Source organism: Phasianus colchicus, chromosome Z (assembly GCF_987193195.1).
Source record: "Phasianus colchicus chromosome Z, bPhaCol1.hap1.1, whole genome shotgun sequence".
NCBI classification, from domain to species: Eukaryota; Metazoa; Chordata; class Aves; order Galliformes; family Phasianidae; genus Phasianus; species Phasianus colchicus.
This window is the reverse complement of record NC_143476.1, coordinates 14898460-14920564: the sequence shown is the minus strand read 5'-3', so window position 1 is coordinate 14920564 and position 22105 is coordinate 14898460. Positions and strand designations below refer to the sequence as shown.

Sequence of the window (22105 nt, the reverse complement as noted above, 5' to 3'; positions counted from 1 at the left end):
AGCTGCAGCGAGGCTGCATCCGTGTAAAACACCAGAGATCCACGGAGGTGTGAAGGGGAGCTGTGGGCTGCAGTCACGCAGGAAGGGATGTGCATGCTCGGGGTTTGGTTGTTGTGTGTGTGTTAAGTGACTGTGATACCACTGCTGGGTCAGTGTGAGTGTACGGAACAAGTGTGACAGCCTTTTTGATGGAGCCCTGTGAAAGGAGTCCTATGGACTTGAGATCCAACTATCAGCCCGTGGGCATCATCCAGGAGTTGGGGTAGGGGATGAGGCAAGGGAAGTTGGGCTAAGAAAGGGATAAAGCAGTCTGGCAGTAGTTCTGTGTTTCTCCCATCTCCTGCTTTATTTCCTTCCAGGTGAAATTGATGGGTGCTGCAACATGCCCTTGAATGTAACAAAACCCACTCTAGTGTGGATTTGACATGGGCCCAGCACTGCAAGGTACGCTGCTGGGAGGAAGCGTCCATCTGGCTGAGGGCAGGAAGGCCCTCCAGAGGGATGCACTGAGGCCAGTTGTGCGAGGCTCAACAAGAGCAAGCGCCAGGTCCTGCGCTTTGGTCATGACGACCCCGTGCCAGCTTCTCCAGGATTTGGCTGGGGTAGAATTCCAAGCAGCCCCTGATTCCAGAACGTTGGGCTGGGCTGTTGGAATCTTCTGCCCTTGTGACTGGTCTTGCCTCCCCACCCTGTGCGTCGTGGTGGAGCAGCCTGGTGGCCCTCAGTGATGTCATAAGGGCTAGAATGAGGGGAGGAGCAGTGCGTGCTGCGTCCCTTCATTGGAGCGCTGGAGCTCTGACTGAGCAGCTCGCTTGTTGCACTTGTGCACCGACTGCGTCCCTTTGTCTTCACACCGTCCTGTGCAGCACCTTGTAGGTAAGCTGAGACAGTGTGGGAGAGACGGGGGGACAGTGAGTGCTGAGAACTGCTGGCTGGCGGAGCTCATAGGATCACATTATCTCCATCAGCAGAGGGGTGGCCATGAGGGACAGGGAGGTGATCGTCCCCCCCTGCTCTGCTCTTGTGAGGCCCCAGCTGCACTACAGTGTCCAGAAAGACAGGGAGCTGTTGGAGAGGGTCCAGAGGCGAGCCACAGAGATGATCAGGGGACAGGAGCACCTCCCCTGCCAAGACAGGCTGAGGGAGCTGGGCTTGTTCAGCCTGGAGAAAAGAAGGCAGTGGGGTGACCTCATGGCAGCCTTCAGTACCTAAAGGGAGCCTAAAAAGAGGAGGGGAATCAACTCTTTGAAAGGGTAGATATCAGCAGGACAAGGGGAAATGGTTTTAAGTTGAAAACTTAAGTTTTTAAGTTGAGGGAGGGCAGATTTTGGTTTTTCCCTTGTAGTCTTTGCTAAACCGTGGAAGCAAACTGACCTGCTCTTTCTCTCTCCTCTCTCCACCCTCTGCCTGCTTCCCTGCTGCAGCTTTTGCTCGTGGAAGATCAGAGCAAAGTGACAAGGAACGGCTGCGGATTCGTGAGATTTCTCTCCCTCGTTCTGATCTCTTGCCAGGTACCTGCCATGCTTTGTCCCCCCACATGCTTTAGCAGCCCGTGACGTCCCGTGTTTAGTAACACAGCCTCATCCAGCTTTGATGGGACGCTGGTCACGTGTGGGTTTTCTCCACATGCTCTGCAGCTCAGCCCTCAGAAGGATGCTGTCTGTGGTGCTGTGACCAGCTGGTTTTATGGAAAGCAATCCCTTAGGCAAAGAGTCCCAGCCCCAGCTTGTGCAGAGCTGCACAGCATCACCAGGGACACCAGCAGGCGTGCTTGGGCTGTGTGAGTGTGCCCGACAGCTGTAGGGAGCACAGCAGAGATGTGAACAGAGAAAATAAAAGTGTGTTTCTTTTCAGTTCCAGCTTGTCACACCTACGCTGATGGCTGTGGCGTGCAGCGAGATCAGCTGTGGGCCTGACCTGGCATGGACAGAGGTAGAGTATGAAGCTCTGATTGGTCTTTGTTCCCTGACTGCAGCCAGCAGAGTGAGCCGCAGATGTGCTCTCCTGCTTTCCAAGAGAGCTCCTCTGTGGCAAGACAGTAGTGCAAGAGTGGCAAGTTTATAAAAGTACCAGAGCCATCTCGGGTGTTGTGTTTGTCCTCTACTGACTTTTCCCTTGAAATGGCTGCAGAAACAACAATCATTCTCTGCTCTGTTTGGCCTCGCTGTTGGTTGGACTGCTCAAGAGAGCTGCTTGGTGCTTGCAATGGCACTGTTTGCACCTTGTAACTGCAGCCGTAGCTTTGGTTTCCCTCTTCACGGTCTCCTAGCATCTTAAACAGTCAGCCTTCCTGCACAAAGAGCGCAGGAAAGGATGTGGCAAAATACACAAGGCCACCTGTCTGCGTCAGTGCCATTGCTGATTAGTCTGGATGGGGAGAGATGCATCTTTGCTGGCGTGTGCCTGCTGCACACCAGGGAGAGAAACAGCCGTTATTAGACTTGCAGTTCCTTCTGAAGTGCCCATGATAAGGACCGAGTGCATTTCCTGCAGCTTTCTCTGCAGATGTGCTCCTCACCTTGAAATCCTCCTTGTTGGTTCCCAGCTCCTCACCGTGGCCTGTGCTCTCTGTTTCAGGCTGAGAACAAGGGGAAGCCCCTGCTAGACCATGAGGTGGCACCTGTGAATGTTCCAGCTATTGCTGCTGCCCATGCTATTAAGAGATACGTTGCCCAGGCAGCGGATGAACTCTCCATTGAGGTAAGCAGTTCAAGGCGTTCCTTGTTGCTCAATTTTACAATGGCAAATGTCTTCAGAGCTGCACTGGTGCAAGTGCTTTAATGCTCGGCGATGTTTGGCAGTGCAGAAGAATGCAGACATTTGAGCTGTGCTTTCCTCCCAGCCGTGCTGAAGCTGGGATTGACGTTGCAATCTCTTGCAGGTCGGAGACATCGTGTGTGTCATCGACATGCCACCAAAGGAGCTGACTCCCTGGTGGAGAGGCAAGCTCGGCTTCCAGGTAGGCACAAGCTTCAGACTGGAGAGTGCAACTGCAGTAAAGGCAGGAATCTTAGCTTAGAGCTGCTCTGCATGCACAGGATGCCTAATGGACGTAAACAGTTTCCCTGTGTCGGTGTCAGGGGACCTTGCCGTTGGCTGCAAATGTTGAAAAATTATTACCTTTATGCTTTGAACTATGGCCATTTTCTGCTGGATAGTCTTATGGAACGTCAGGCAAGCACGTTCCGAGGGAAATGTTATGTGGCTTTTGGTTTAACAGTTCAGACCTGAGAAGTGCTGCATGCAATAGTTGGCTTCTCTTCTTGTTACAGGTTGGATTTTTCCCAGGGGAGTGTGTGGAACTCATTAATAAGAACATTCCTGAGGCACTCATCAACTCTGTGCCAAAGCCAGGTAGGGATGTTACATTTGATGGTGTGGGGAAGCAAAATGAAGTCTTTTTGGGGGTGCGTTCCATGTTTAGTACCTCCTTTATCCATCCCACATTGTCCTCTGGGTTGATGATTCTTCATGCACACCATGGGGCAGAGATTTGGCCCAATCCTCCTGTGTTTATGATTGGACTTGGGGAAACTATAGAATCTTCATAGAATGGCTTGGGATGGTAGGGTCCTTAAGGATCCTCAAGCTTCCACTTCCTTGCATCAGGCTGTGCTGCCAGCCCCCACATTTAATGTCAGATTAGACCAGGCTGCCCAGGGCCCCATCCAACCTGGCCTTGGGCTCCTCCAGAGATGGGGAAAATCCCTTTTTGTATGTACTGGTTGGTAATGTTCTTCCCGTTCTGACGTTCTCTGTAGAATGTGCTGTGCTCGGCCTCATCCAACGGAGCCAGACCTGAAATGACCTGGTTTCTTCCTTTTGTTGTGCAGTGCCCAAGAAGCGCAGCAAGATCCTCACCTTCCTTCGTTCCTTGGTGAAGGCCCGCCCAAAGAAACTGACCGAGCGGGAGGTGGAGAAGGAAAGGGTGTTTGGCGGTGACCTGGGAGAGCATCTTCTCCACTCCGGTCGTGATGGTAAGGAGCTGCCCATTCCTGAGATCTTCCTCTGCTGGGCATCTAAAGAAGATGAAAGGGAGCTCATATCTAGCAGGGGGCAGGCTGATAGCCGTGGAGACACGTGTAATGGGAGTTGATGGCTGAAGGATAAAGTGAGGAGGATGCTCCTAAGAGACAAGCACATCTGTATTTGCTTCAGCCAAGCCTGGCTGGGCTTAGTGGATGGGATGTGAAGCACAGCCTGCAGCACGATTGAATCAGGAGCTCCACTGACGGCTGGCACGTGTTCTTCAGTCCCCCAGGTCCTCCAGAGCTGCGCTGAGTTCATTGAGCAGCACGGCGTGGTGCAGGGGATATACCGCCTGTCCGGCGTCGCGTCCAACATCCAGAGACTGCGGTAAGAGTGCTGCGACTGACACAGCCTGAGTGCATCTGGTGTGGCTTTGGGCTTGCCTTCCTCTCGCTCAACTGGGTTTGCGTCCCTCTCTCCAGGCAGGAATTTGAGTCGGAGCAGATTCCTGAGCTCACCGTCCGGGACATTCACAGCGTGAGCTCCCTCTGCAAGATGTACTTCAGGGAGCTCCCGAACCCTCTGCTCACCCACCAGCTGTACGGCAAGTTCTCGGTAAGCACAAGGCCACGTCTTTCATTTCCCTCTTCCTGGGCCTCTTGGCAGATGGCTGCAGCAGTGCCCCAGCTCGGAGGCCCTTTTGCTGTCAGCCCGAGGTTTACTCGCAGTGGTGTACTAGCCTGATTGGTGTCTCGCTCCCTTTCTGCACTACTCCAGGATGCTGTTGGTGCCGCTACAGAGGAGGAGCGGCTGCTCAGAATGCAGGACGTCATCCAGCAGCTGCCCGCTCCTCACTACAGGTCAGTGCTGCCCTCAGCCTGCTGAGCTCAGCCCTACTGCATTGCAGAGGGCAACGATGCGGTTCCAGGCTCTGTCTCACGCCGGCAGCACGATGCCTGTGTATGCTGAAGGGTTGAAGGCTCCATGGGCTTACTTTATGGGGTCAGTTCCTGGGCACGGGGGCATGCTTGGTGCAGCTGATGGCTGCGGCTGTGCTGTGCTGGGGCTTGGTGCTGCAGCGTGGCACTCAGTCAGGTTGGATCTACTTCATCTTCGGTGACAGTAGCAATCACAAGAAGTAGCATGAATGGAGGTTTGCTTTCTGAATTGCAGCACGGCATGCTCGTTGGTGCTGAACGTTTGCCTCTCTTGTTTTCCAGGACACTGGAGTTCCTGATGAGACACTTGGCGTGTCTGGCTGGGAGCTCCACCATCACAAACATGCATGCCAAGAACCTAGCCATTGTGTGGGCTCCAAACCTCTTAAGGTAAACTGCTGGTTCTGTTTCAACACAACGCTTACATCTGTTCTCCATTAAAAAAAAAAACAGTGCTCCCTTTTTCTCCATCAAATGTGCTCTTCTCCTGTAAAATCTGTGGCTGACAGAAGAGCAGGAGCCTGAGCTGTTCTCCATCCCCACGGGCACAATGTCTAGGTGACAATTTCTGCAGTCTTGTTGAGATGGGACTGACGTGTCCTTGATCATCCAGGGGAATTTCTGCAGTGGCATCACTGATTGCCCACTGCGGAAGTCTCCAGAGCCTCAGCTGACAGCTTTTGGCTGCAACAATTCAGACTCGGGGAAACGGTCTTGGAGAAATGACTTCTAAAATCTGCCTTTTCTACAGATCACAGCAGAACGAGTCTGCCTGCGCCAGCGGAAGAGCTGCCTGCATGGAGCTGCAGACGCAGTCGGATGTGGTGGAATTCATCATCAACCACACCGACGTCCTCTTCTGCTCCAAATCCGGAGCAGACATTGCAGATGCAGCAGGTGAGTGTCTTCCTCCATTAGCTTGATCTTGACCTGACACCTTGACCAAATGCAGGCCTTCTCCAGGATGTTTGAGATACTCTTTTACCATCAAGGGGACAGCAGACCTCTGGACTTCCATTAGGGTATGGCATCCTGTTGCTGGATGCTGAGAATGTCCAAGCCCAAACTTCACAAGGAGGAAACCGTCATTATTATGGTTTGCACGCAGGAAAAGCTTGATGCAAGTGTGGCAGCGAAGCTTTCTCAGTTCCCTGCCCCCATTTCCTTGGGTTTTTCCTTGCCTATTTTGATACAGTAAGCTGCTCTTAATGATGACCGTGTCCTTTGCCATAAACACACCTCTGCCCACCTGGTTATTTTGGGCTCCTCTTCTTCCAGTGGCTGGGATAAGCAAGCCTGAGAAAAATACAGCACCTCCCCCAGAACTGTGGTGGCTGTGCTGCTGCTTTCTGATCCTCGCTCTTACCTGTGGTTTTCCCTGACAGGGCACAATTCTCTCCCAGGGCCCAAGTCTGTGGGGGTCTCTTCTGCTGCCACAAAGCTGCTCAGCCTGGAGGAGGCACAGGCACAGAGGCGAGGCCACAGCACCTCTTCTGTGGTAACAGAGAGCAGCCGGGACATGGAAGTGGAAGAAAGCCCTGCAGCTGGGCAGGGCAAATTCCACACCGTCGTTGACTTTCCATCTGACAGGTAAAGAGGACTTTCTTTTCCAGCACCCAGCATCATTGTTTGGGTGGGTTTTTGTGTTTTCCTGCAGAAACCAGGCAGTGCTAGGAACAAGCAACTGCTGCCAAGAGCTCAGTGCTGCTCTTCCCTCACCCTGCACCACGCACGACTCACAGCATTGGCTGTTTTCTCTCTCCAGACAAAATCCACCCAGCAAGAATGAGGAATCACCAGCTAGCAGTTGGTGTTGCTGCTTCAGCCTCAGGAAGCCATCCTCTGGCAGCAAACGCCAACTGCAGCGCAATGCCAGGCAGCCCTCTGAAACAGCAGTGGTAGTCCTGGCAGGTAAGGGTGCAAATGCAGCTTCCAAATCCCTGCTTTTCAGGAACATACAATTCAAGCTTGCTCTGCACATGTATCTCTTTCTAGCGTTCAATCCCGTGCCTAAATCTTCACCCCTGATCAAGTACCACTGTCGTAATTCAGCTTGTGAAAGTTTGACACTAACCCCTGTGTATCCTTTCTAGGTGAATCGAGCCCTTGCCAAGCCATAAGATCCAGGGCAAGTAGCGAGGATGCTCTGTGTGCTTCCATCAGTGGAGAGCTCATAGGAAGCACAAGTTGCTGCAGTTCTAATAGCAGCCTTCCATCTGACATCAGTAATGGAGAGAAGGAGCTCATCGAAGTCCATGCTCTCATTACACCTGGCTCTGCTGAAGTTGCTGACCTGAGCCTCCCAGACACCACAGTCACAAGTGTGGATTTTAACCCAGAGTCTCTGCAGTGCAGCCCATCTGAAGCACAGTGTGAGTGCCCCGACAGCAGCACCTCCATGCAGGAGCAGGTCAGCATCAGTGAAGAGGAGCAGAGCCTCTTGCAGGGGGACTTTCAATCAGGCCTCCAGTCCCAGGCACCGGACAGCAGCACTGAGAGCTCTGAGCCACTCTCTCCATGACAAGACAGGATGAGTCCCATCTTCACCGTGGACCTCTCACACCCTCCTGTCCTTTATATAATAATAAAAGCACACTCGTGCTCAATCAACGCCTTGACTGCCTCCAGAGTCTTCATTCACACGGACTGGGATGAATGCAGCACACAGCAAGGCACCCCAGCTTGCAATGCTGTGGCTGTGGGGTGCGTGCAGCACAGCTCCGGGTTTGTTCCTGTTTTGTCTGGCTTTGGGATGTCTGCAGGGGGAGCTCTGCTACCATTTGGCATGGTAGCAAATAATCTCTCGCATCCTGGATGCTGCTCATGATACTCCCAAGCTTCCTGGCTGTGGCTTTGTGATGCTTTTCAGGGCCTTCTGATGCATTTTCATGCCTTGGATGTTGCTTAACACCTCCCTCCTCCCATCATGTCCTTTCCTGGCTCCCATCTACGAACTGGCCCTGCAGATCATCTCCAGACCTGTCATCAGCACACTGCGGCAGGAGAAGCTCCCCTGGCCAACGTCAGGCAGTACTGCTTGGTCTGCAGCTCAGTGGCCATTTCCCTTTTAGGCGGCTCCTGCAGAAGAATCAAGCAGCAGAACCTTTTGCTCACCCTGCACCACACAAATGCTGCAAAAGCAGAAACAACCTGGGAATCTCTGGTTTGCAAGACTTCACAGACACTTATTGACTGTGTCTGATGGTTCCCTCCCATCCTTGATTTCCTTCTCCCCTTCTCCTCGTCTGATCCCACTGCTGAGCCATGATCAAGCTGCCCAGTGTGGCAGAGCATCGTGCAGAGCCGTGCTGGCACCTCCTCCCCTTCCTCTCCTGCAGCTCAGCCTGCAACCTGAGCAAGTTTTTTTCTGAGAAAGTGACCAGCTCTTTTCCATCCCTTTGCCCCTACAAACAGTTGTCCAGAGGATCTCGTCCAAGAATTCCTGGAACAGCCTGCAGCTGGCTCTCCTGAAGTTCAGGCTCCTGCCTTTGCTTCCTGCCAGGCCCGCATTCCTTGAGATCACCAACTCAAGGAGGGCATGGTCACTGCAGCCCTGACCGCCTCCTGTCGTAACCCCTGGTGTGCACCATGTCCAGCAATGCTTCCCTTCTGCTTGCTGTGCCCAATGCCTGCACCACAGAGTGATTCTCACTGCACTCCAGGAGTCTGTCAGATTGCTTGCAGCCAGCCATGCTGATTTCCCAGACTGACTGGAATCCCCCATCAGGATGAGAGTCAGTGAGTGCGATGCTTCTGCTGGCTGCAGTAAGCAGCTCCCACCAACAGGCTCTCTTTCCAGGCGGCTGTAGCAGACCCTCACCTCCAGAAGCCCTGCACTGCTGCACTTCCTAATTTTACCCACAAGTTCACAACCTGCTCATGGCTCTTCTGAGTTCTTTGCACTCAACTTCTCATCATAGAGGGCAAATCCCTTGCCTTCCAGAATTCCATAGTATCAATTGTGTCTGCTAATGTCAGGATTTTTTTTCTTTCTTTTCTTTTTCCATTTTCTAGGTAGGAAAATGAATTTCTGAGCCAGGAGAAGCAGAAGTGAAACAGTCTTCCTGGCACTGCTCAGGTTGCAGGAGTTGCCAAGTGCTCCTCAGGTAATGTGTGCTGAAGAGCTGACCTTGGTGGCAGGGGCTGTGGCTGCATTTTGTGCCTGTCATGCGGGAATCCAAGAAAGCCTATTCAGAGCAGGAGCTGCAGAGCGAGATAAACATCACGAGAAGGTAAGGCTGAGAAGCAAGGACACCTCCAGAAAGAAGAGAAAAACTGAGTCAAGTGAGCTGCGTGACGGCCGTGTGATGCTGACCATGATTGGAGGAAGAGCGCATGGCTGGGAATGACTGATGGCTCTGGTTGGATGGGTGCCTGTGTGCACAGAGGTAAGGAGTGTTTGTGGGATGTTTTGCTGGCATCTAACGGCTGTAAGGGGAAGTCAAGAGAGAAAACTTGTGAATGCATATGAGGGGTGTTAAAATCTGGAACAGACTGTTTGGATCATTCACAGCTGAGTCCAGATTGCCACACTGTCAGAACCTGGGGCCTAGGATTTTCCTTTAAGAGTGCCAACTGCTCATTTTAAATGATAAAAAGTAACATTGATAGAAGCTTCCCTCCTTGCATTAGAATAAGGCATTGATATTTGATGTTTCTGTCTTTCCATTCCTTTAGCAGCCTGGGTGTTGATGCAGCTGTATGCATCTGCTGCCCTCTCCTTCTGTTTTGTGTAAAAGAACAGTAAAATATGCAATCAGTGTGAGATCTTTCTGAAGTATTTTACTTTATTTGCCCCTAGGCTGCAATGGCTGGGAAATGGCAGTGTCACCCAGGAGCCCACACGGCGACCTGATGTCTCATTGTTGGGGTCTATTGGAAACCACCACGATGACAAAAGAATGCCTGGGATTCCTCCGGCCCAAATGCCAAACCTTGCACTTGGCTGTGCTGAACCTCATGAGGTTCACCCAGGCCCACCTCTCAAGTCTGCTGAGCTCAAACAGATGTCATTTTTCTCGTGTCCTTCCATTCCGAATCCATCTGTTCCCCAAAGCAAAAGAATTTGGAAGGAACCACCGACAGTTATGTGAGCGATTTCAGCGTCTATTTCTGATCATGGCAACAACTTCAGAGGTCACACTTAATTTACGGTGCCCGTTGTAATTCTGACCAAGGCTGCAGTTGCAGCTGACTTCCCAAGGCTGCAAGACGTGGTGGTGACACAGCCTTGTGCTTCTGCATTGGTGCTCATCCCACGTTTCCTTTCTCTGTCTCGCAGGTCAGCTCCTGCTGGAAGCAGATGGTATCCCAGTGTGAATGAAGGTCAGTGCAGGAGCAGCTGCTGATGGGAGGAAGGAAGTCCATGCTGAAGAGCTCTGAAGCATCTGCAGGTATGGTTCTGGAGGAGGCAGCAGTGATGTCGGAGGGCTCCCAGCAGGAAGCTGTCTCATCCAAATGCTTGCTGAGTGGTTGGAAGGGAGCTTTCTGCATGACAGCAGCACCAGTTGCTTGCTTCAAATGCTGCAAAGACAAGGATTAGCACGAGTTCCAGTATCTACAGTATCATCACGAATCACGATAGGATTACAATGTGTCCTCATACAAACGCAGCCATTTCTCTCTGAGTCCAAAGGCTGTCCGGAAAGCATCTTTGAGGTCTCTCACACCAAACCACTGCTGTCCGTGTGGGATCTGACTCATTAGGGTATAGGGGTTAGGAACCACAGGCTGTCTTTTGAGAACGGGTTCAGTCATTTCCTTACATCTTGCAGCAGCCGATACGTGCCGTCTGCCTTCCGTGCCGACAGGATTGGGGTGTTATAAGGCCACAGACAAGGTTCCAGAAGACCATCCTTAAGCACTGTCTGTGTTACAGCTTTTAGACCCACTCTCCCTTCTAAGGCTATGGGATATTGTTGCTGTTTCACAGCTCCACTCCCTCCTTGGGCAGTTCTTTGTAAGGGAAAATTGTGAGTCCACCCCGATTTCCTTCCCCTGCCCACACCTTTTGATTCATTTCTTCTTCATCACAGCTGTTAACACATTCATTGACCCCTGATATCTGTTTCACAGACTTGCAGCTGTAATCCTCATTTAACTGTTAAATCTCTCCCCCATAAATCGGTCCCTGCTTCAGGCACACAGAACAATTGCCCTGCAACTATTTTATCTTTCCATTTTAGTTCTGTGGTCTCCAAGAGTGGAGCTGTCACTTCTGATCCCTCAGCCCCAGTTATGCACAACAGCCACATCCAGATACACGTCTGGTACCTCTGAACTAGCTAATGCTGTAGGATGGAATGTTGTTTCTGCACTGGCTATCAAATGTGGGATTGCTCTGAAGCAGTACAGCACAATGTGTTTTGTAATTTGACCTTAGAAACAGTTTGAAAAAGTAGAAAGACTTTATTAGTATTAGTAAAAAGAAGTTATTTCATAACATATTTTAGAAATACAGTTGTTCAATCATGTGATCAATTCTCACTTACAGAACTGTAATAGTTACAAATTGCATGGGTATAGCATTAAGGACCAGAAAGCATGTTGTAAGGCCATTCTGTTTGGATAGGAGAAGCTCAGCAAAAGAAAAACAGACTCCAAAGAAGCCAGGGCCTCCACACAAGGCCGAAGTGACTCACTCTGTGGGCAGGTTGGGATGCAACAGGCAGGCATCAAGAGACTCCCCTCTGTCCTCCTTCCAAACTTCTCTCTCTTCAGGGATGAGCAGCTGTCCAGAAATAGTGGCCAAGTGTTGATAAGCAGCTGTCAGGCGTTCAATAATTAGCAGTATACCTGCTGAGCTAGCAACAATTGGTGTTTAGCCAGTCACACACACACACACAGAATGGCCCGGGTTGGAAGGGACCTCAAGGATCAGGAATCTCCAACTCCCTGCCACAGGCAGGACCACCAACATCTGTAGCACTGCATATATGCACATTGCTGGATAGAAACAGCAGTGTGGGAAAAAACTGTATGCTGTGGATGCAAAGGGTGAATCAGAATGGCTTAACAGCTGTCCCACAAGGAAAAGCAATCCCTTACCTGCTGTGACATGCTCATGGCAACACCAATGCAGAAGCTAGCAGCTGATGCCCACAAGGACAGCCAGCCTGGACTTATTTTCACTACATATCTTTGTCCTGATGTCCTTGTAGAACCTGGGACATTTCTCCATCTCAGCAGAAGAGGGCAAGAGGGGTAGAAAGCATGCACACTCTCCTCTATTTTTCTGGCACTCAAAGAGAAAGAGAAAATGAAAATCAGCTGTGTTTCCCTGCCCATGGCAAACACCAGCCTTTCCATCCTTATAGTCCTTCATGTCATCAGCACTAATTGAAACAACATCCCACTCACCTTTGCCATGTCTGGCAGAGGTTGCAGCTCTTTCTATTGCATCCCTCTAGCTTTCAAGTCAAGAGCTCCTGTGTCACACAAGGAAAAGCAATCTTTTACCTGCTGTGCCATGCTCATGGCAGCAGCAATGCAGATGCCAGCAGCTGATGCCCACAAGGACAGCCAGCCTGGACTTATTTTCATTACATAACTTTCTCCTGATTTCCTTCTAGAAGCTTGGACATTTCTCCCTCTGAGCAGCAGAGGGCAGGATGGGTCCAAGGTGAGGGCACACTCTGCTCTTTATCTGGCACTCAAAGAGAAAGAGAAAATGAAAACCAGATATTTTTCCCTGCCCATGGCAAACACCAGCCTTTCCATCCTTACAGTCCTTCCTGTCATCAGCACTAATTGAAACAACATCCCACTCACCTTTGCCATGTCTGGCAGAGGTTGCAGCTCTTTCTATTGCATCCCTCTAGCTTTCAAGTCAAGAGCTCCTGTGTCACACAAGGAAAAGCAATCTTTTACCTGCTGTGCCATGCTCATGGCAGCAGAAGTCCAGATGCCAGCAGCTGATGCCCACAAGGACAGCCAGCCTGGACTTATTTTCATTACATATCTTTGTCCTGATGTCCTTCTAGAAGCTGGGACATTTCTCACTCTGAGCAGCAGAGGGCAGGAGAGTTAGAAGTTGCAGGCACACTCTCCTCTTTTTCTGCCACACAAAGAGAAAATGAAAACCAGATGTGTTTCCCTGCCCATTGCAAACACCAGACTTTGCATCCTTACAGTCCTCCTGACATCAACAGCAACTGAAACAACATCCCACTCACCTTTGCCATGTCTGGCAGAGGTTGCAGCTCTTTCTATTGCATCCCTCTAACTTTCAAGTCAAGAGCTCCTGTGTCACACAAGGAAACGCAATCTTTTACCTGCTGTGCCATGCTCATGGCTGCAGACGTCCAGATGCCAGCAGCTGATGCCCACAAGGACAGCCAGCCTGGACTTATTTTCATTACATATCCTTGTCCTGATGTCCTTCTACAAGCTGGAACATTTCTCCATCTCAGCAGAAGAGGGCAGGAGGGGTCCAAGGTGAGGGCACACTCTGCTCTTTTTCTGGCACTCAAAGAGAAAGAGAAAATGAAAACCAGATGTGTTTCCCTGCCCATGGCAAACACCAGCCTTTCCATCCTTCCAGTCCTTCCTGACATCAGCACTAATTGAAACAACATCCCACTCACCTTTGCCATGTCTGGCAGAGGTTTCAGCTCTTTGTATTGCATCCCTCTAGCTGTCAAGTCAAGAGCTCCTGTGTCACACAAGGAAAAGCAATCTTTTACCTGCTGTGCCATGCTCATGGCTGCAGCAATGGAGATGCCAGCAGCTGATGCCCACAAGGACAGCCAGCCTGGACTTATTTTCATTATATATCCTTGTCCTGATGTCCTTCTACAAGCTGGAATATTTCACCATCTCAGCAGAAGAGGGCAGAAGGGGTCCAAGGTTAGGGCACACTCTGCTCTTTAACTGGCACTCAAAGAGAAAGAGAAAATGAAAACCAGATGTGTTTCCCTCCCCATGGCAAACACCAGACATTCCATCTTTACAGTCCTTCCTGACATCAGCACTAATTGAAACAACATCCCACTCACCTTTGCCATGTCTGGCAGAGGTTGCAGCTCTTTCTATTGCATCCCTCTAGCTTTCAAGTCAAGAGCTCCTGTGTCACACAAGGAAAAGCAATCTTTTACCTGCTGTGCCATGCTCATGGCAGCAGCAATGCAGATGCCAGCAGCTGATGCCCACAAGGACAGCCAGCCTGGACTTATTTTCATTACATATCTTTGTCCTGATGTCCTTCTAGAAGCTGGGACATTTCTCACTCTGAGCAGCAGAGGGCAGGAGAGTTAGAAGTTGCAGGCACACTCTCCTCTTTTTCTGCCACACAAAGAGAAAATGAAAACCAGATGTGTTTCCCTGCCCATTGCAAACACCAGACTTTGCATCCTTACAGTCCTCCTGACATCAACAGCAACTGAAACAACATCCCACTCACCTTTGCCATGTCTGGCAGAGGTTGCAGCTCTTTCTATTGCATCCCTCTAACTTTCAAGTCAAGAGCTCCTGTGTCACACAAGGAAAAGCAATCTTTTACCTGCTGTGCCATGCTCATGGCTGCAGACGTCCAGATGCCAGCAGATGATGCCCACAAGGACAGCCAGCCTGGACTTATTTTCATTACATATCCTTGTCCTGATGTCCTTCTACAAGCTGGAACATTTCTCCATCTCAGCAGAAGAGGGCAGGAGGGGTCCAAGGTGAGGGCACACTCTGCTCTTTTTCTGGCACTCAAAGAGAAAGAGAAAATGAAAACCAGATGTGTTTCCCTGCCCATGGCAAACACCAGCCTTTCCATCCTTCCAGTCCTTCCTGACATCAGCACTAATTGAAACAACATCCCACTCACCTTTGCCATGTCTGGCAGAGGTTTCAGCTCTTTGTATTGCATCCCTCTAGCTGTCAAGTCAAGAGCTCCTGTGTCACACAAGGAAAAGCAATCTTTTACCTGCTGTGCCATGCTCATGGCAGCAGCAATGGAGATGCCAGCAGCTGATGCCCACAAGGACAGCCAGCCTGGACTTATTTTCATTATATATCCTTGTCCTGATGTCCTTCTACAAGCTGGAATATTTCACCATCTCAGCAGAAGAGGGCAGAAGGGGTCCAAGGTTAGGGCACACTCTGCTCTTTAACTGGCACTCAAAGAGAAAGAGAAAATGAAAACCAGATGTGTTTCCCTCCCCATGGCAAACACCAGACATTCCATCTTTACAGTCCTTCCTGACATCAGCACTAATTGAAACAACATCCCACTCACCTTTGCCATGTCTGGCAGAGGTTGCAGCTCTTTCTATTGCATCCCTCTAGCTTTCAAGTCAAGAGCTCCTGTGTCACACAAGGAAAAGCAATCTTTTACCTCCTGTGCCATGCTCATGGCAGCAGCAATGCAGATGCCAGCAGCTGATGCCCACAAGGACAGCCAGCCTGGACTTATTTTCATTACATATCTTTGTCCTGATGTCCTTCTAGAAGCTGGGACATTTCTCACTCTGAGCAGCAGAGGGCAGGAGAGTTAGAAGTTGCAGGCACACTCTCCTCTTTTTCTGCCACACAAAGAGAAAATGAAAACCAGATGTGTTTCCCTGCCCATTGCAAACACCAGACTTTGCATCCTTACAGTCCTCCTGACATCAACAGCAACTGAAACAACATCCCACTCACCTTTGCCATGTCTGGCAGAGGTTGCAGCTCTTTCTATTGCATCCCTCTAACTTTCAAGTCAAGAGCTCCTGTGTCACACAAGGAAACGCAATCTTTTACCTGCTGTGCCATGCTCATGGCTGCAGACGTCCAGATGCCAGCAGCTGATGCCCACAAGGACAGCCAGCCTGGACTTATTTTCATTACATATCCTTGTCCTGATGTCCTTCTACAAGCTGGAACATTTCTCCATCTCAGCAGAAGAGGGCAGGAGGGGTCCAAGGTGAGGGCACACTCTGCTCTTTTTCTGGCACTCAAAGAGAAAGAGAAAATGAAAACCAGATGTGTTTCCCTGCCCATGGCAAACACCAGCCTTTCCATCCTTCCAGTCCTTCCTGACATCAGCACTAATTGAAACAACATCCCACTCACCTTTGCCATGTCTGGCAGAGGTTGCAGCTCTTTCTATTGCATCCCTCTAGCTTTCAAGTCAAGAGCTCCTGTGTCACACAAGGAAAAGCAATCTTTTACCTCCTGTGCCATGCTCATGGCAGCAGCAATGCAGATGCCAGCAGCTGATGCCCACAAGGACAGCCAGCCTGGACTTATTTTCATTACATATCTTTGTCCTGATGTCCTTCTAGAAGCTGGAATATTTCACCATCTCAGCAGAAGAGGGCAGGAGGGGTCCAAGGTGAGGGCACATTCTGCTCTTTTTCTGGTACACAAAGAGAAAATGAAAACCAGATGTGTTTCCCTGCCCATGGCAAACACCAGACTTTCCATCTTTACAGTCCTTCCTGACATCAGCACTAATTGAAACAACATCCCACTCACCTTTGCCATGTCTGGCAGAGGTTGCAGCTCTTTCTATTGCATTCCTCTAGCTGTCAAGTCAAGAGCTCCTGTGACACAAGGAAAAGCAATCTTTTACTAGCTTTGCCATGCTCATGGCAGCAGCAATGCAGATGCCAGCAGCTGATGCCCACAAGGACAGCCAGCCTGGACTTATTTTCATTACATATCTTTGTCCTGATGTCCTTCTAGAAGCTGGGACATTTCTCACTCTGAGCAGCAGAGGGCAGGAGAGTTAGAAGTTGCAGGCACACTCTCCTCTTTTTCTGCCACACAAAGAGAAAATGAAAACCAGATGTGTTTCCCTGCCCATTGCTAACACCAGACTTTGCATCCTTACAGTCCTCCTGACATCAACAGCAACTGAAACAACATCCCACTCACCTTTGCCATGTCTGGCAGAGGTTGCAGCTCTTTCTATTGCATCCCTCTAGCTTTCAAGTCAAGAGCTCCTGTGTCACACAAGGAAAAGCAATCTTTTACCTGCTGTGCCATGCTCATGGCTGCAGACGTCCAGATGCCAGCAGCTGATGCCCACAAGGACAGCCAGCCTGGACTTATTTTCATTACATATCTTTGTCCTGATGTCCTTCTAGAAGCTGGAACATTTCTCCATCTCAGCAGAAGAGGGCAGGAGGGGTCCAAGGTGAGGGCACACTCTGCTCTTTTTCTGGCACTCAAAGAGAAAGAGAAAATGAAAACCAGATGTGTTTCCCTGCCCATGGCAAACACCAGCCTTTCCATCCTTCCAGTCCTTCCTGACATCAGCACTAATTGAAACAACATCCCACTCACCTTTGCCATGTCTGGCAGAGGTTGCAGCTCTTTCTATTGCATCCCTCTAGCTTTCAAGTCAAGAGCTCCTGTGTCACACAAGGAAAAGCAATCTTTTAACTCCTGTGCCATGCTCATGGCAGCAGCAATGCAGATGCCAGCAGCTGATGCCCACAAGGACAGCCAGCCTGGACTTATTTTCATTACATATCTTTGTCCTGATGTCCTTCTAGAAGCTGGAATATTTCACCATCTCAGCAGAAGAGGGCAGGAGGGGTCCAAGGTGAGGGCACACTCTGCTCTTTTTCTGGTACACAAAGAGAAAATGAAAACCAGATGTGTTTCCCTGCCCATGGCAAACACCAGACTTTCCATCCTTACAGTCCTTCCTGACATCAGCAGCAACTGAAACAACATCCCACTCACCTTTGCCATGTCTGGCAGAGGTTGCAGCTCTTTCTATTGCATCCCTCTAGCTTTCAAGTCAAGAGCTCCTGTGTCACACAAGGAAAAGCAATCTTTTACCTCCTGTGCCATGCTCATGGCAGCAGCAATGCAGATGCCAGCAGCTGATGCCCACAAGGACAGCCAGCCTGGACTTATTTTCATTACATATCTTTGTCCTGATGTCCTTCTAGAAGCTGGAATATTTCACCATCTCAGCAGAAGAGGGCAGGAGGGGTCCAAGGTGAGGGCACACTCTGCTCTTTTTCTGGTACACAAAGAGAAAATGAAAACCAGATGTGTTTCCCTGCCCATGGCAAACACCAGACTTTCCATCCTTACAGTCCTTCCTGACATCAGCAATAATTGAAACAACATCCCACTCACCTTTGCCATGTCTGGCAGAGGTTGCAGCTCTTTCTATTGCATCCCTCTAGCTTTCAAGTCAAGAGCTCCTGTGTCACACAAGGAAAAGCAATCTTTTACCTGCTGTGCCATGCTCATGGCAGCAGCAATGCAGATGCAAGCAGCTGATGCCCACAAGGACAGCCAGCCTGGACTTATTTTCATTACATATCCTTGTCCTGATGTCCTTCTACAAGCTGGAACATTTCTCCATCTCAGCAGAAGAGGGCAGGAGGGGTCCAAGGTGAGGGCACACTCTGCTCTTTATCTGGCACTCAAAGAGAAAGAGAAAATGAAAACCAGATGTGTTTCCCTCCCCATGGCAAACACCAGACTTTCCATCTTTACAGTCCTTCCTGACATCAGCACTAATTGAAACAACATCCCACTCACCTTTGCCATGTCTGGCAGAGGTTGCAGCTCTTTCTATTGCATCCCTCTAGCTGTCAAGTCAAGAGCTCCTATGTCACACAAGGAAAAGCAATCTTTTACCTGCTGTGCCATGGTCATGGCAGCAGCAATGGAGATGCCAGCAGCTGATGCCCACAAGGACAGCCAGCCTGGACTTATTTTCATTACATATCCTTGTCCTGATGTCCTTCTACAAGCTGGAACATTTCTCCATCTCAGCAGAAGAGGGCAGGAGAGTTCCAAGGTAAGGGCACACTCTCCTCTTTTTCTGGCACACAAAGACAAAGAGAAGATGAAAACAAGATGTGTTTCCCAGCCCATGGCAAACACCAGCCTTTCCATCCTTACAGTCCTTCCTGACATCAGCAGCAACTGAAACAACATCCCACTCACCTTTGCCATGTCTGGCAGAGGTTGCAGCTCTTTCTATTGCATCCCTCTAGCTTTCAAGTCAAGAGCTCCTATGTCACACAAGGAAAAGCAATCTTTTACCTGCTGTGCCATGCTCATGGCAGCAGCAATGCAGATGCCAGCAGCTGATGCCCACAAAGACAGCCAGCCTGGACTTATTTTCATTACATATCTTTGTCCTGATGTCCTTCTAGAAGCTGGGACATTTCTCACTCTGAGCAGCAGAGGGCAGGAGAGTTAGAAGTTGCAGGCACACTCTCCTCTTTTTCTGCCACACAAAGAGAAAATGAAAACCAGATGTGTTTCCCTGCCCATTGCAAACACCAGACTTTGCATCCTTACAGTCCTCCTGACATCAACAGCAACTGAAACAACATCCCACTCACCTTTGCCATGTCTGGCAGAGGTTGCAGCTCTTTCTATTGCATCCCTCTAGCTTTCAAGTCAAGAGCTCCTGTGTCACACAAGGAAACGCAATCTTTTACCTGCTGTGCCATGCTCATGGCTGCAGACGTCCAGATGTCAGCAGCTGATGCCCACAAGGACAGCCAGCCTGGACTTATTTTCATTACATATCTTTGTCCTGATGTCCTTCTAGAAGCTGGAATATATCACCATCTCAGCAGAAGAGGGCAGGAGGGGTCCAAGGTGAGGGCACACTCTGCTCTTTTTCTGGTACACAAAGAGAAAATGAAAACCAGATGTGTTTCCCTGCCCATGGCAAACACCAGACTTTCCATCCTTACAGTCCTTCCTGACATCAGCAGCAACTGAAACAACATCCCACTCACCTTTGCCATGTCTGGCAGAGGTTGCAGCTCTTTCTATTGCATCCCTCTAGCTTTCAAGTCAAGAGCTCCTGTGTCACACAAGGAAAAGCAATCTTTTACCTGCTGTGCCATGCTCATGGCAGCAGAAGTCCAGATGCCAGCAGCTGATGCCCACAAGTACAGCCAGCCTGGACTTATTTTCATTACATATCTTTGTCCTGATGTCCTTTTCGAAGATTGGACATTTCACCCTCTGAGCAGAAGAGGGCAGGATGGGTCCAAGGTGAGGGCACACTCTGCTCTTTTTCTGGCACACAAAGAGAAAAGAAAAACAAGATGTGTTTCCCTGCCCATGGCAAACACCAGACTTTCCATCCTTAAAGTCCTTCCTGACATCAGCAGCAACTGAAACAACATCCCACTCACCTTTGCCATGTCTGGCAGAGGTTGCAGCTCTTTCTATTGCATCCCTCTAGCTTTCAAGTCAAGAGCTCCTGTGTCACACAAGGAAAAGCAATCTTTTACCTGCTGTGCCATGCTCATGGCAGCAGCAATGCAGATGCCAGCAGCTGATGCCCACAAGGACAGCCAGCCTGGACTTATTTTCATTACATATCTTTGTCCTGATGTCCTTCTACAAGCTGGAACATTTCTCCATCTCAGCAGAAAAGGGCAGGAGGGGTCCAAGGTGAGGGCACACTCTGCTTTTAACTGGCACTCAAAGAGAAAGAGAAAATGAAAACCAGATGTGTTTCCCTCCCCATGGCAAACACCAGACTTTCCATCTTTACAGTCCTTCCTGACATCAGCACTAATTGAAACAACATCCCACTCACCTTTGCCATGTCTGGCAGAGGTTGCAGCTCTTTCTATTGCATTCCTCTAGCTTTCAAGTCAAGAGCTCCTGTGACACAAGGAAAAGCAATCTTTTACTAGCTTTGCCATGCTCATGGCAGCAGCAATGCAGATGCCAGCAGCTGATGCCCACAAGGACAGCCAGCCTGGACTTATGTTCATTACGCATCTTTGTCCTGATGTCCTTCTAGAAGCTGGAACATTTCTCCATCTCAGCAGAAGAGGGCAGGAGGGGTCCAAGGTGAGGGCACACTCTGCTCTTTATCTGGCACTCAAAGAGAAAGAGAAAATGAAAACCAGATGTGTTTCCCTCCCCATGGCAAACACCAGACTTTCCATCCTTCCAGTCCTTCCTGACATCAGCACTAATTGAAACAACATCCCACTCACCTTTGCCATGTCTGGCAGAGGTTGCAGCTCTTTCTATTGCATCCCTCTAGCTTTCAAGTCAAGAGCTCCTGTGTCACACAAGGAAAAGCAATCTTTTACCTCCTGTGCCATGCTCATGGCAGCAGCAATGCAGATGCCAGCAGCAGATGCCCACAAGGACAGCCAGCCTGGACTTATTTTCATTACATATCTTTGTCCTGATGTCCTTCTAGAAGCTGGAACATTTCTCCATCTCAGCAGAAGAGGGCAGGAGGGGTCCAAGGTGAGGGCACACTCTGCTCTTTTTCTGGCACTCAAAGAGAAAGAGAAAATGAAAACCAGATGTGTTTCCCTGCCCATGGCAAACACCAGCCTTTCCATCCTTCCAGTCCTTCCTGACATCAGCACTAATTGAAACAACATCCCACTCACCTTTGCCATGTCTGGCAGAGGTTGCAGCTCTTTCTATTGCATCCCTCTAGCTTTCAAGTCAAGAGCTCCTGTGTCACACAAGGAAAAGCAATCTTTTACCTCCTGTGCCATGCTCATGGCAGCAGCAATGCAGATGCCAGCAGCTGATGCCCACAAGGACAGCCAGCCTGGACTTATTTTCATTACATATCTTTGTCCTGATGTCCTTCTAGAAGCTGGAATATTTCACCATCTCAGCAGAAGAGGGCAGGAGGGGTCCAAGGTGAGGGCACACTCTGCTCTTTTTCTGGTACACAAAGAGAAAATGAAAACCAGATGTGTTTCCCTGCCCATGGCAAACACCAGACTTTCCATCCTTACAGTCCTTCCTGACATCAGCAATAATTGAAACAACATCCCACTCACCTTTGCCATGTCTGGCAGAGGTTGCAGCTCTTTCTATTGCATCCCTCTAGCTTTCAAGTCAAGAGCTCCTGTGTCACACAAGGAAAAGCAATCTTTTACCTGCTGTGCCATGCTCATGGCAGCAGCAATGCAGATGCCAGCAGCTGATGCCCACAAGGACAGCCAGCCTGGACTTATTTTCATTACATATCCTTGTCCTGATGTCCTTCTACAAGCTGGAACATTTCTCCATCTCAGCAGAAGAGGGCAGGAGGGGTCCAAGGTGAGGGCACACTCTGCTCTTTATCTGGCACTCAAAGAGAAAGAGAAAATGAAAACCAGATGTGTTTCCCAGCCCATGGCAAACACCAGACTTTCCATCTTTACAGTCCTTCCTGACATCAGCACTAATTGAAACAACATCCCACTCACCTTTGCCATGTCTGGCAGAGGTTGCAGCTCTTTCTATTGCATTCCTCTAGC

General features: G+C 49.8%; 1 protein-coding gene across 1 annotated transcript; it reads left to right on the top strand.

Annotated features, from left to right (window-relative positions):
* The first annotated feature begins 755 nt into the window (after positions 1-755).
* On the top strand, positions 756-5830 carry LOC149912658 (rho GTPase-activating protein 32-like). The gene is made up of 12 exons (XM_090131872.1): positions 756-876; positions 1425-1511; positions 1855-1932; positions 2578-2700; positions 2882-2959; positions 3273-3354; positions 3834-3977; positions 4254-4356; positions 4452-4584; positions 4747-4829; positions 5190-5297; positions 5659-5830. The coding sequence occupies exons 3-12, from the start codon at positions 1879-1881 to the stop codon at positions 5828-5830; spliced, it is 1080 nt and encodes a 359-aa protein (XP_089987998.1). The 5' UTR covers positions 756-876; positions 1425-1511; positions 1855-1878.
* The last annotated feature ends 16275 nt before the right edge of the window (positions 5831-22105 follow it).

What these genes read in the sequence shown, in the direction of transcription:
- LOC149912658 (XM_090131872.1), top strand. Translation starts at nt 1,879, where the DNA reads ATGGCTGTGGCGTGCAGCGAGATCAGCTGTGGGCCTGACCTGGCATGG. An exon ending in CAACTCTGTGCCAAAGCCAG is followed by an intron (nt 3,355 to 3,833) that starts GTAGGGATGTTA and finishes TTTGTTGTGCAG; the next exon opens with TGCCCAAGAAGCGCAGCAAG. An exon ending in TGGGCTCCAAACCTCTTAAG is followed by an intron (nt 5,298 to 5,658) that starts GTAAACTGCTGG and finishes CCTTTTCTACAG; the next exon opens with ATCACAGCAGAACGAGTCTG.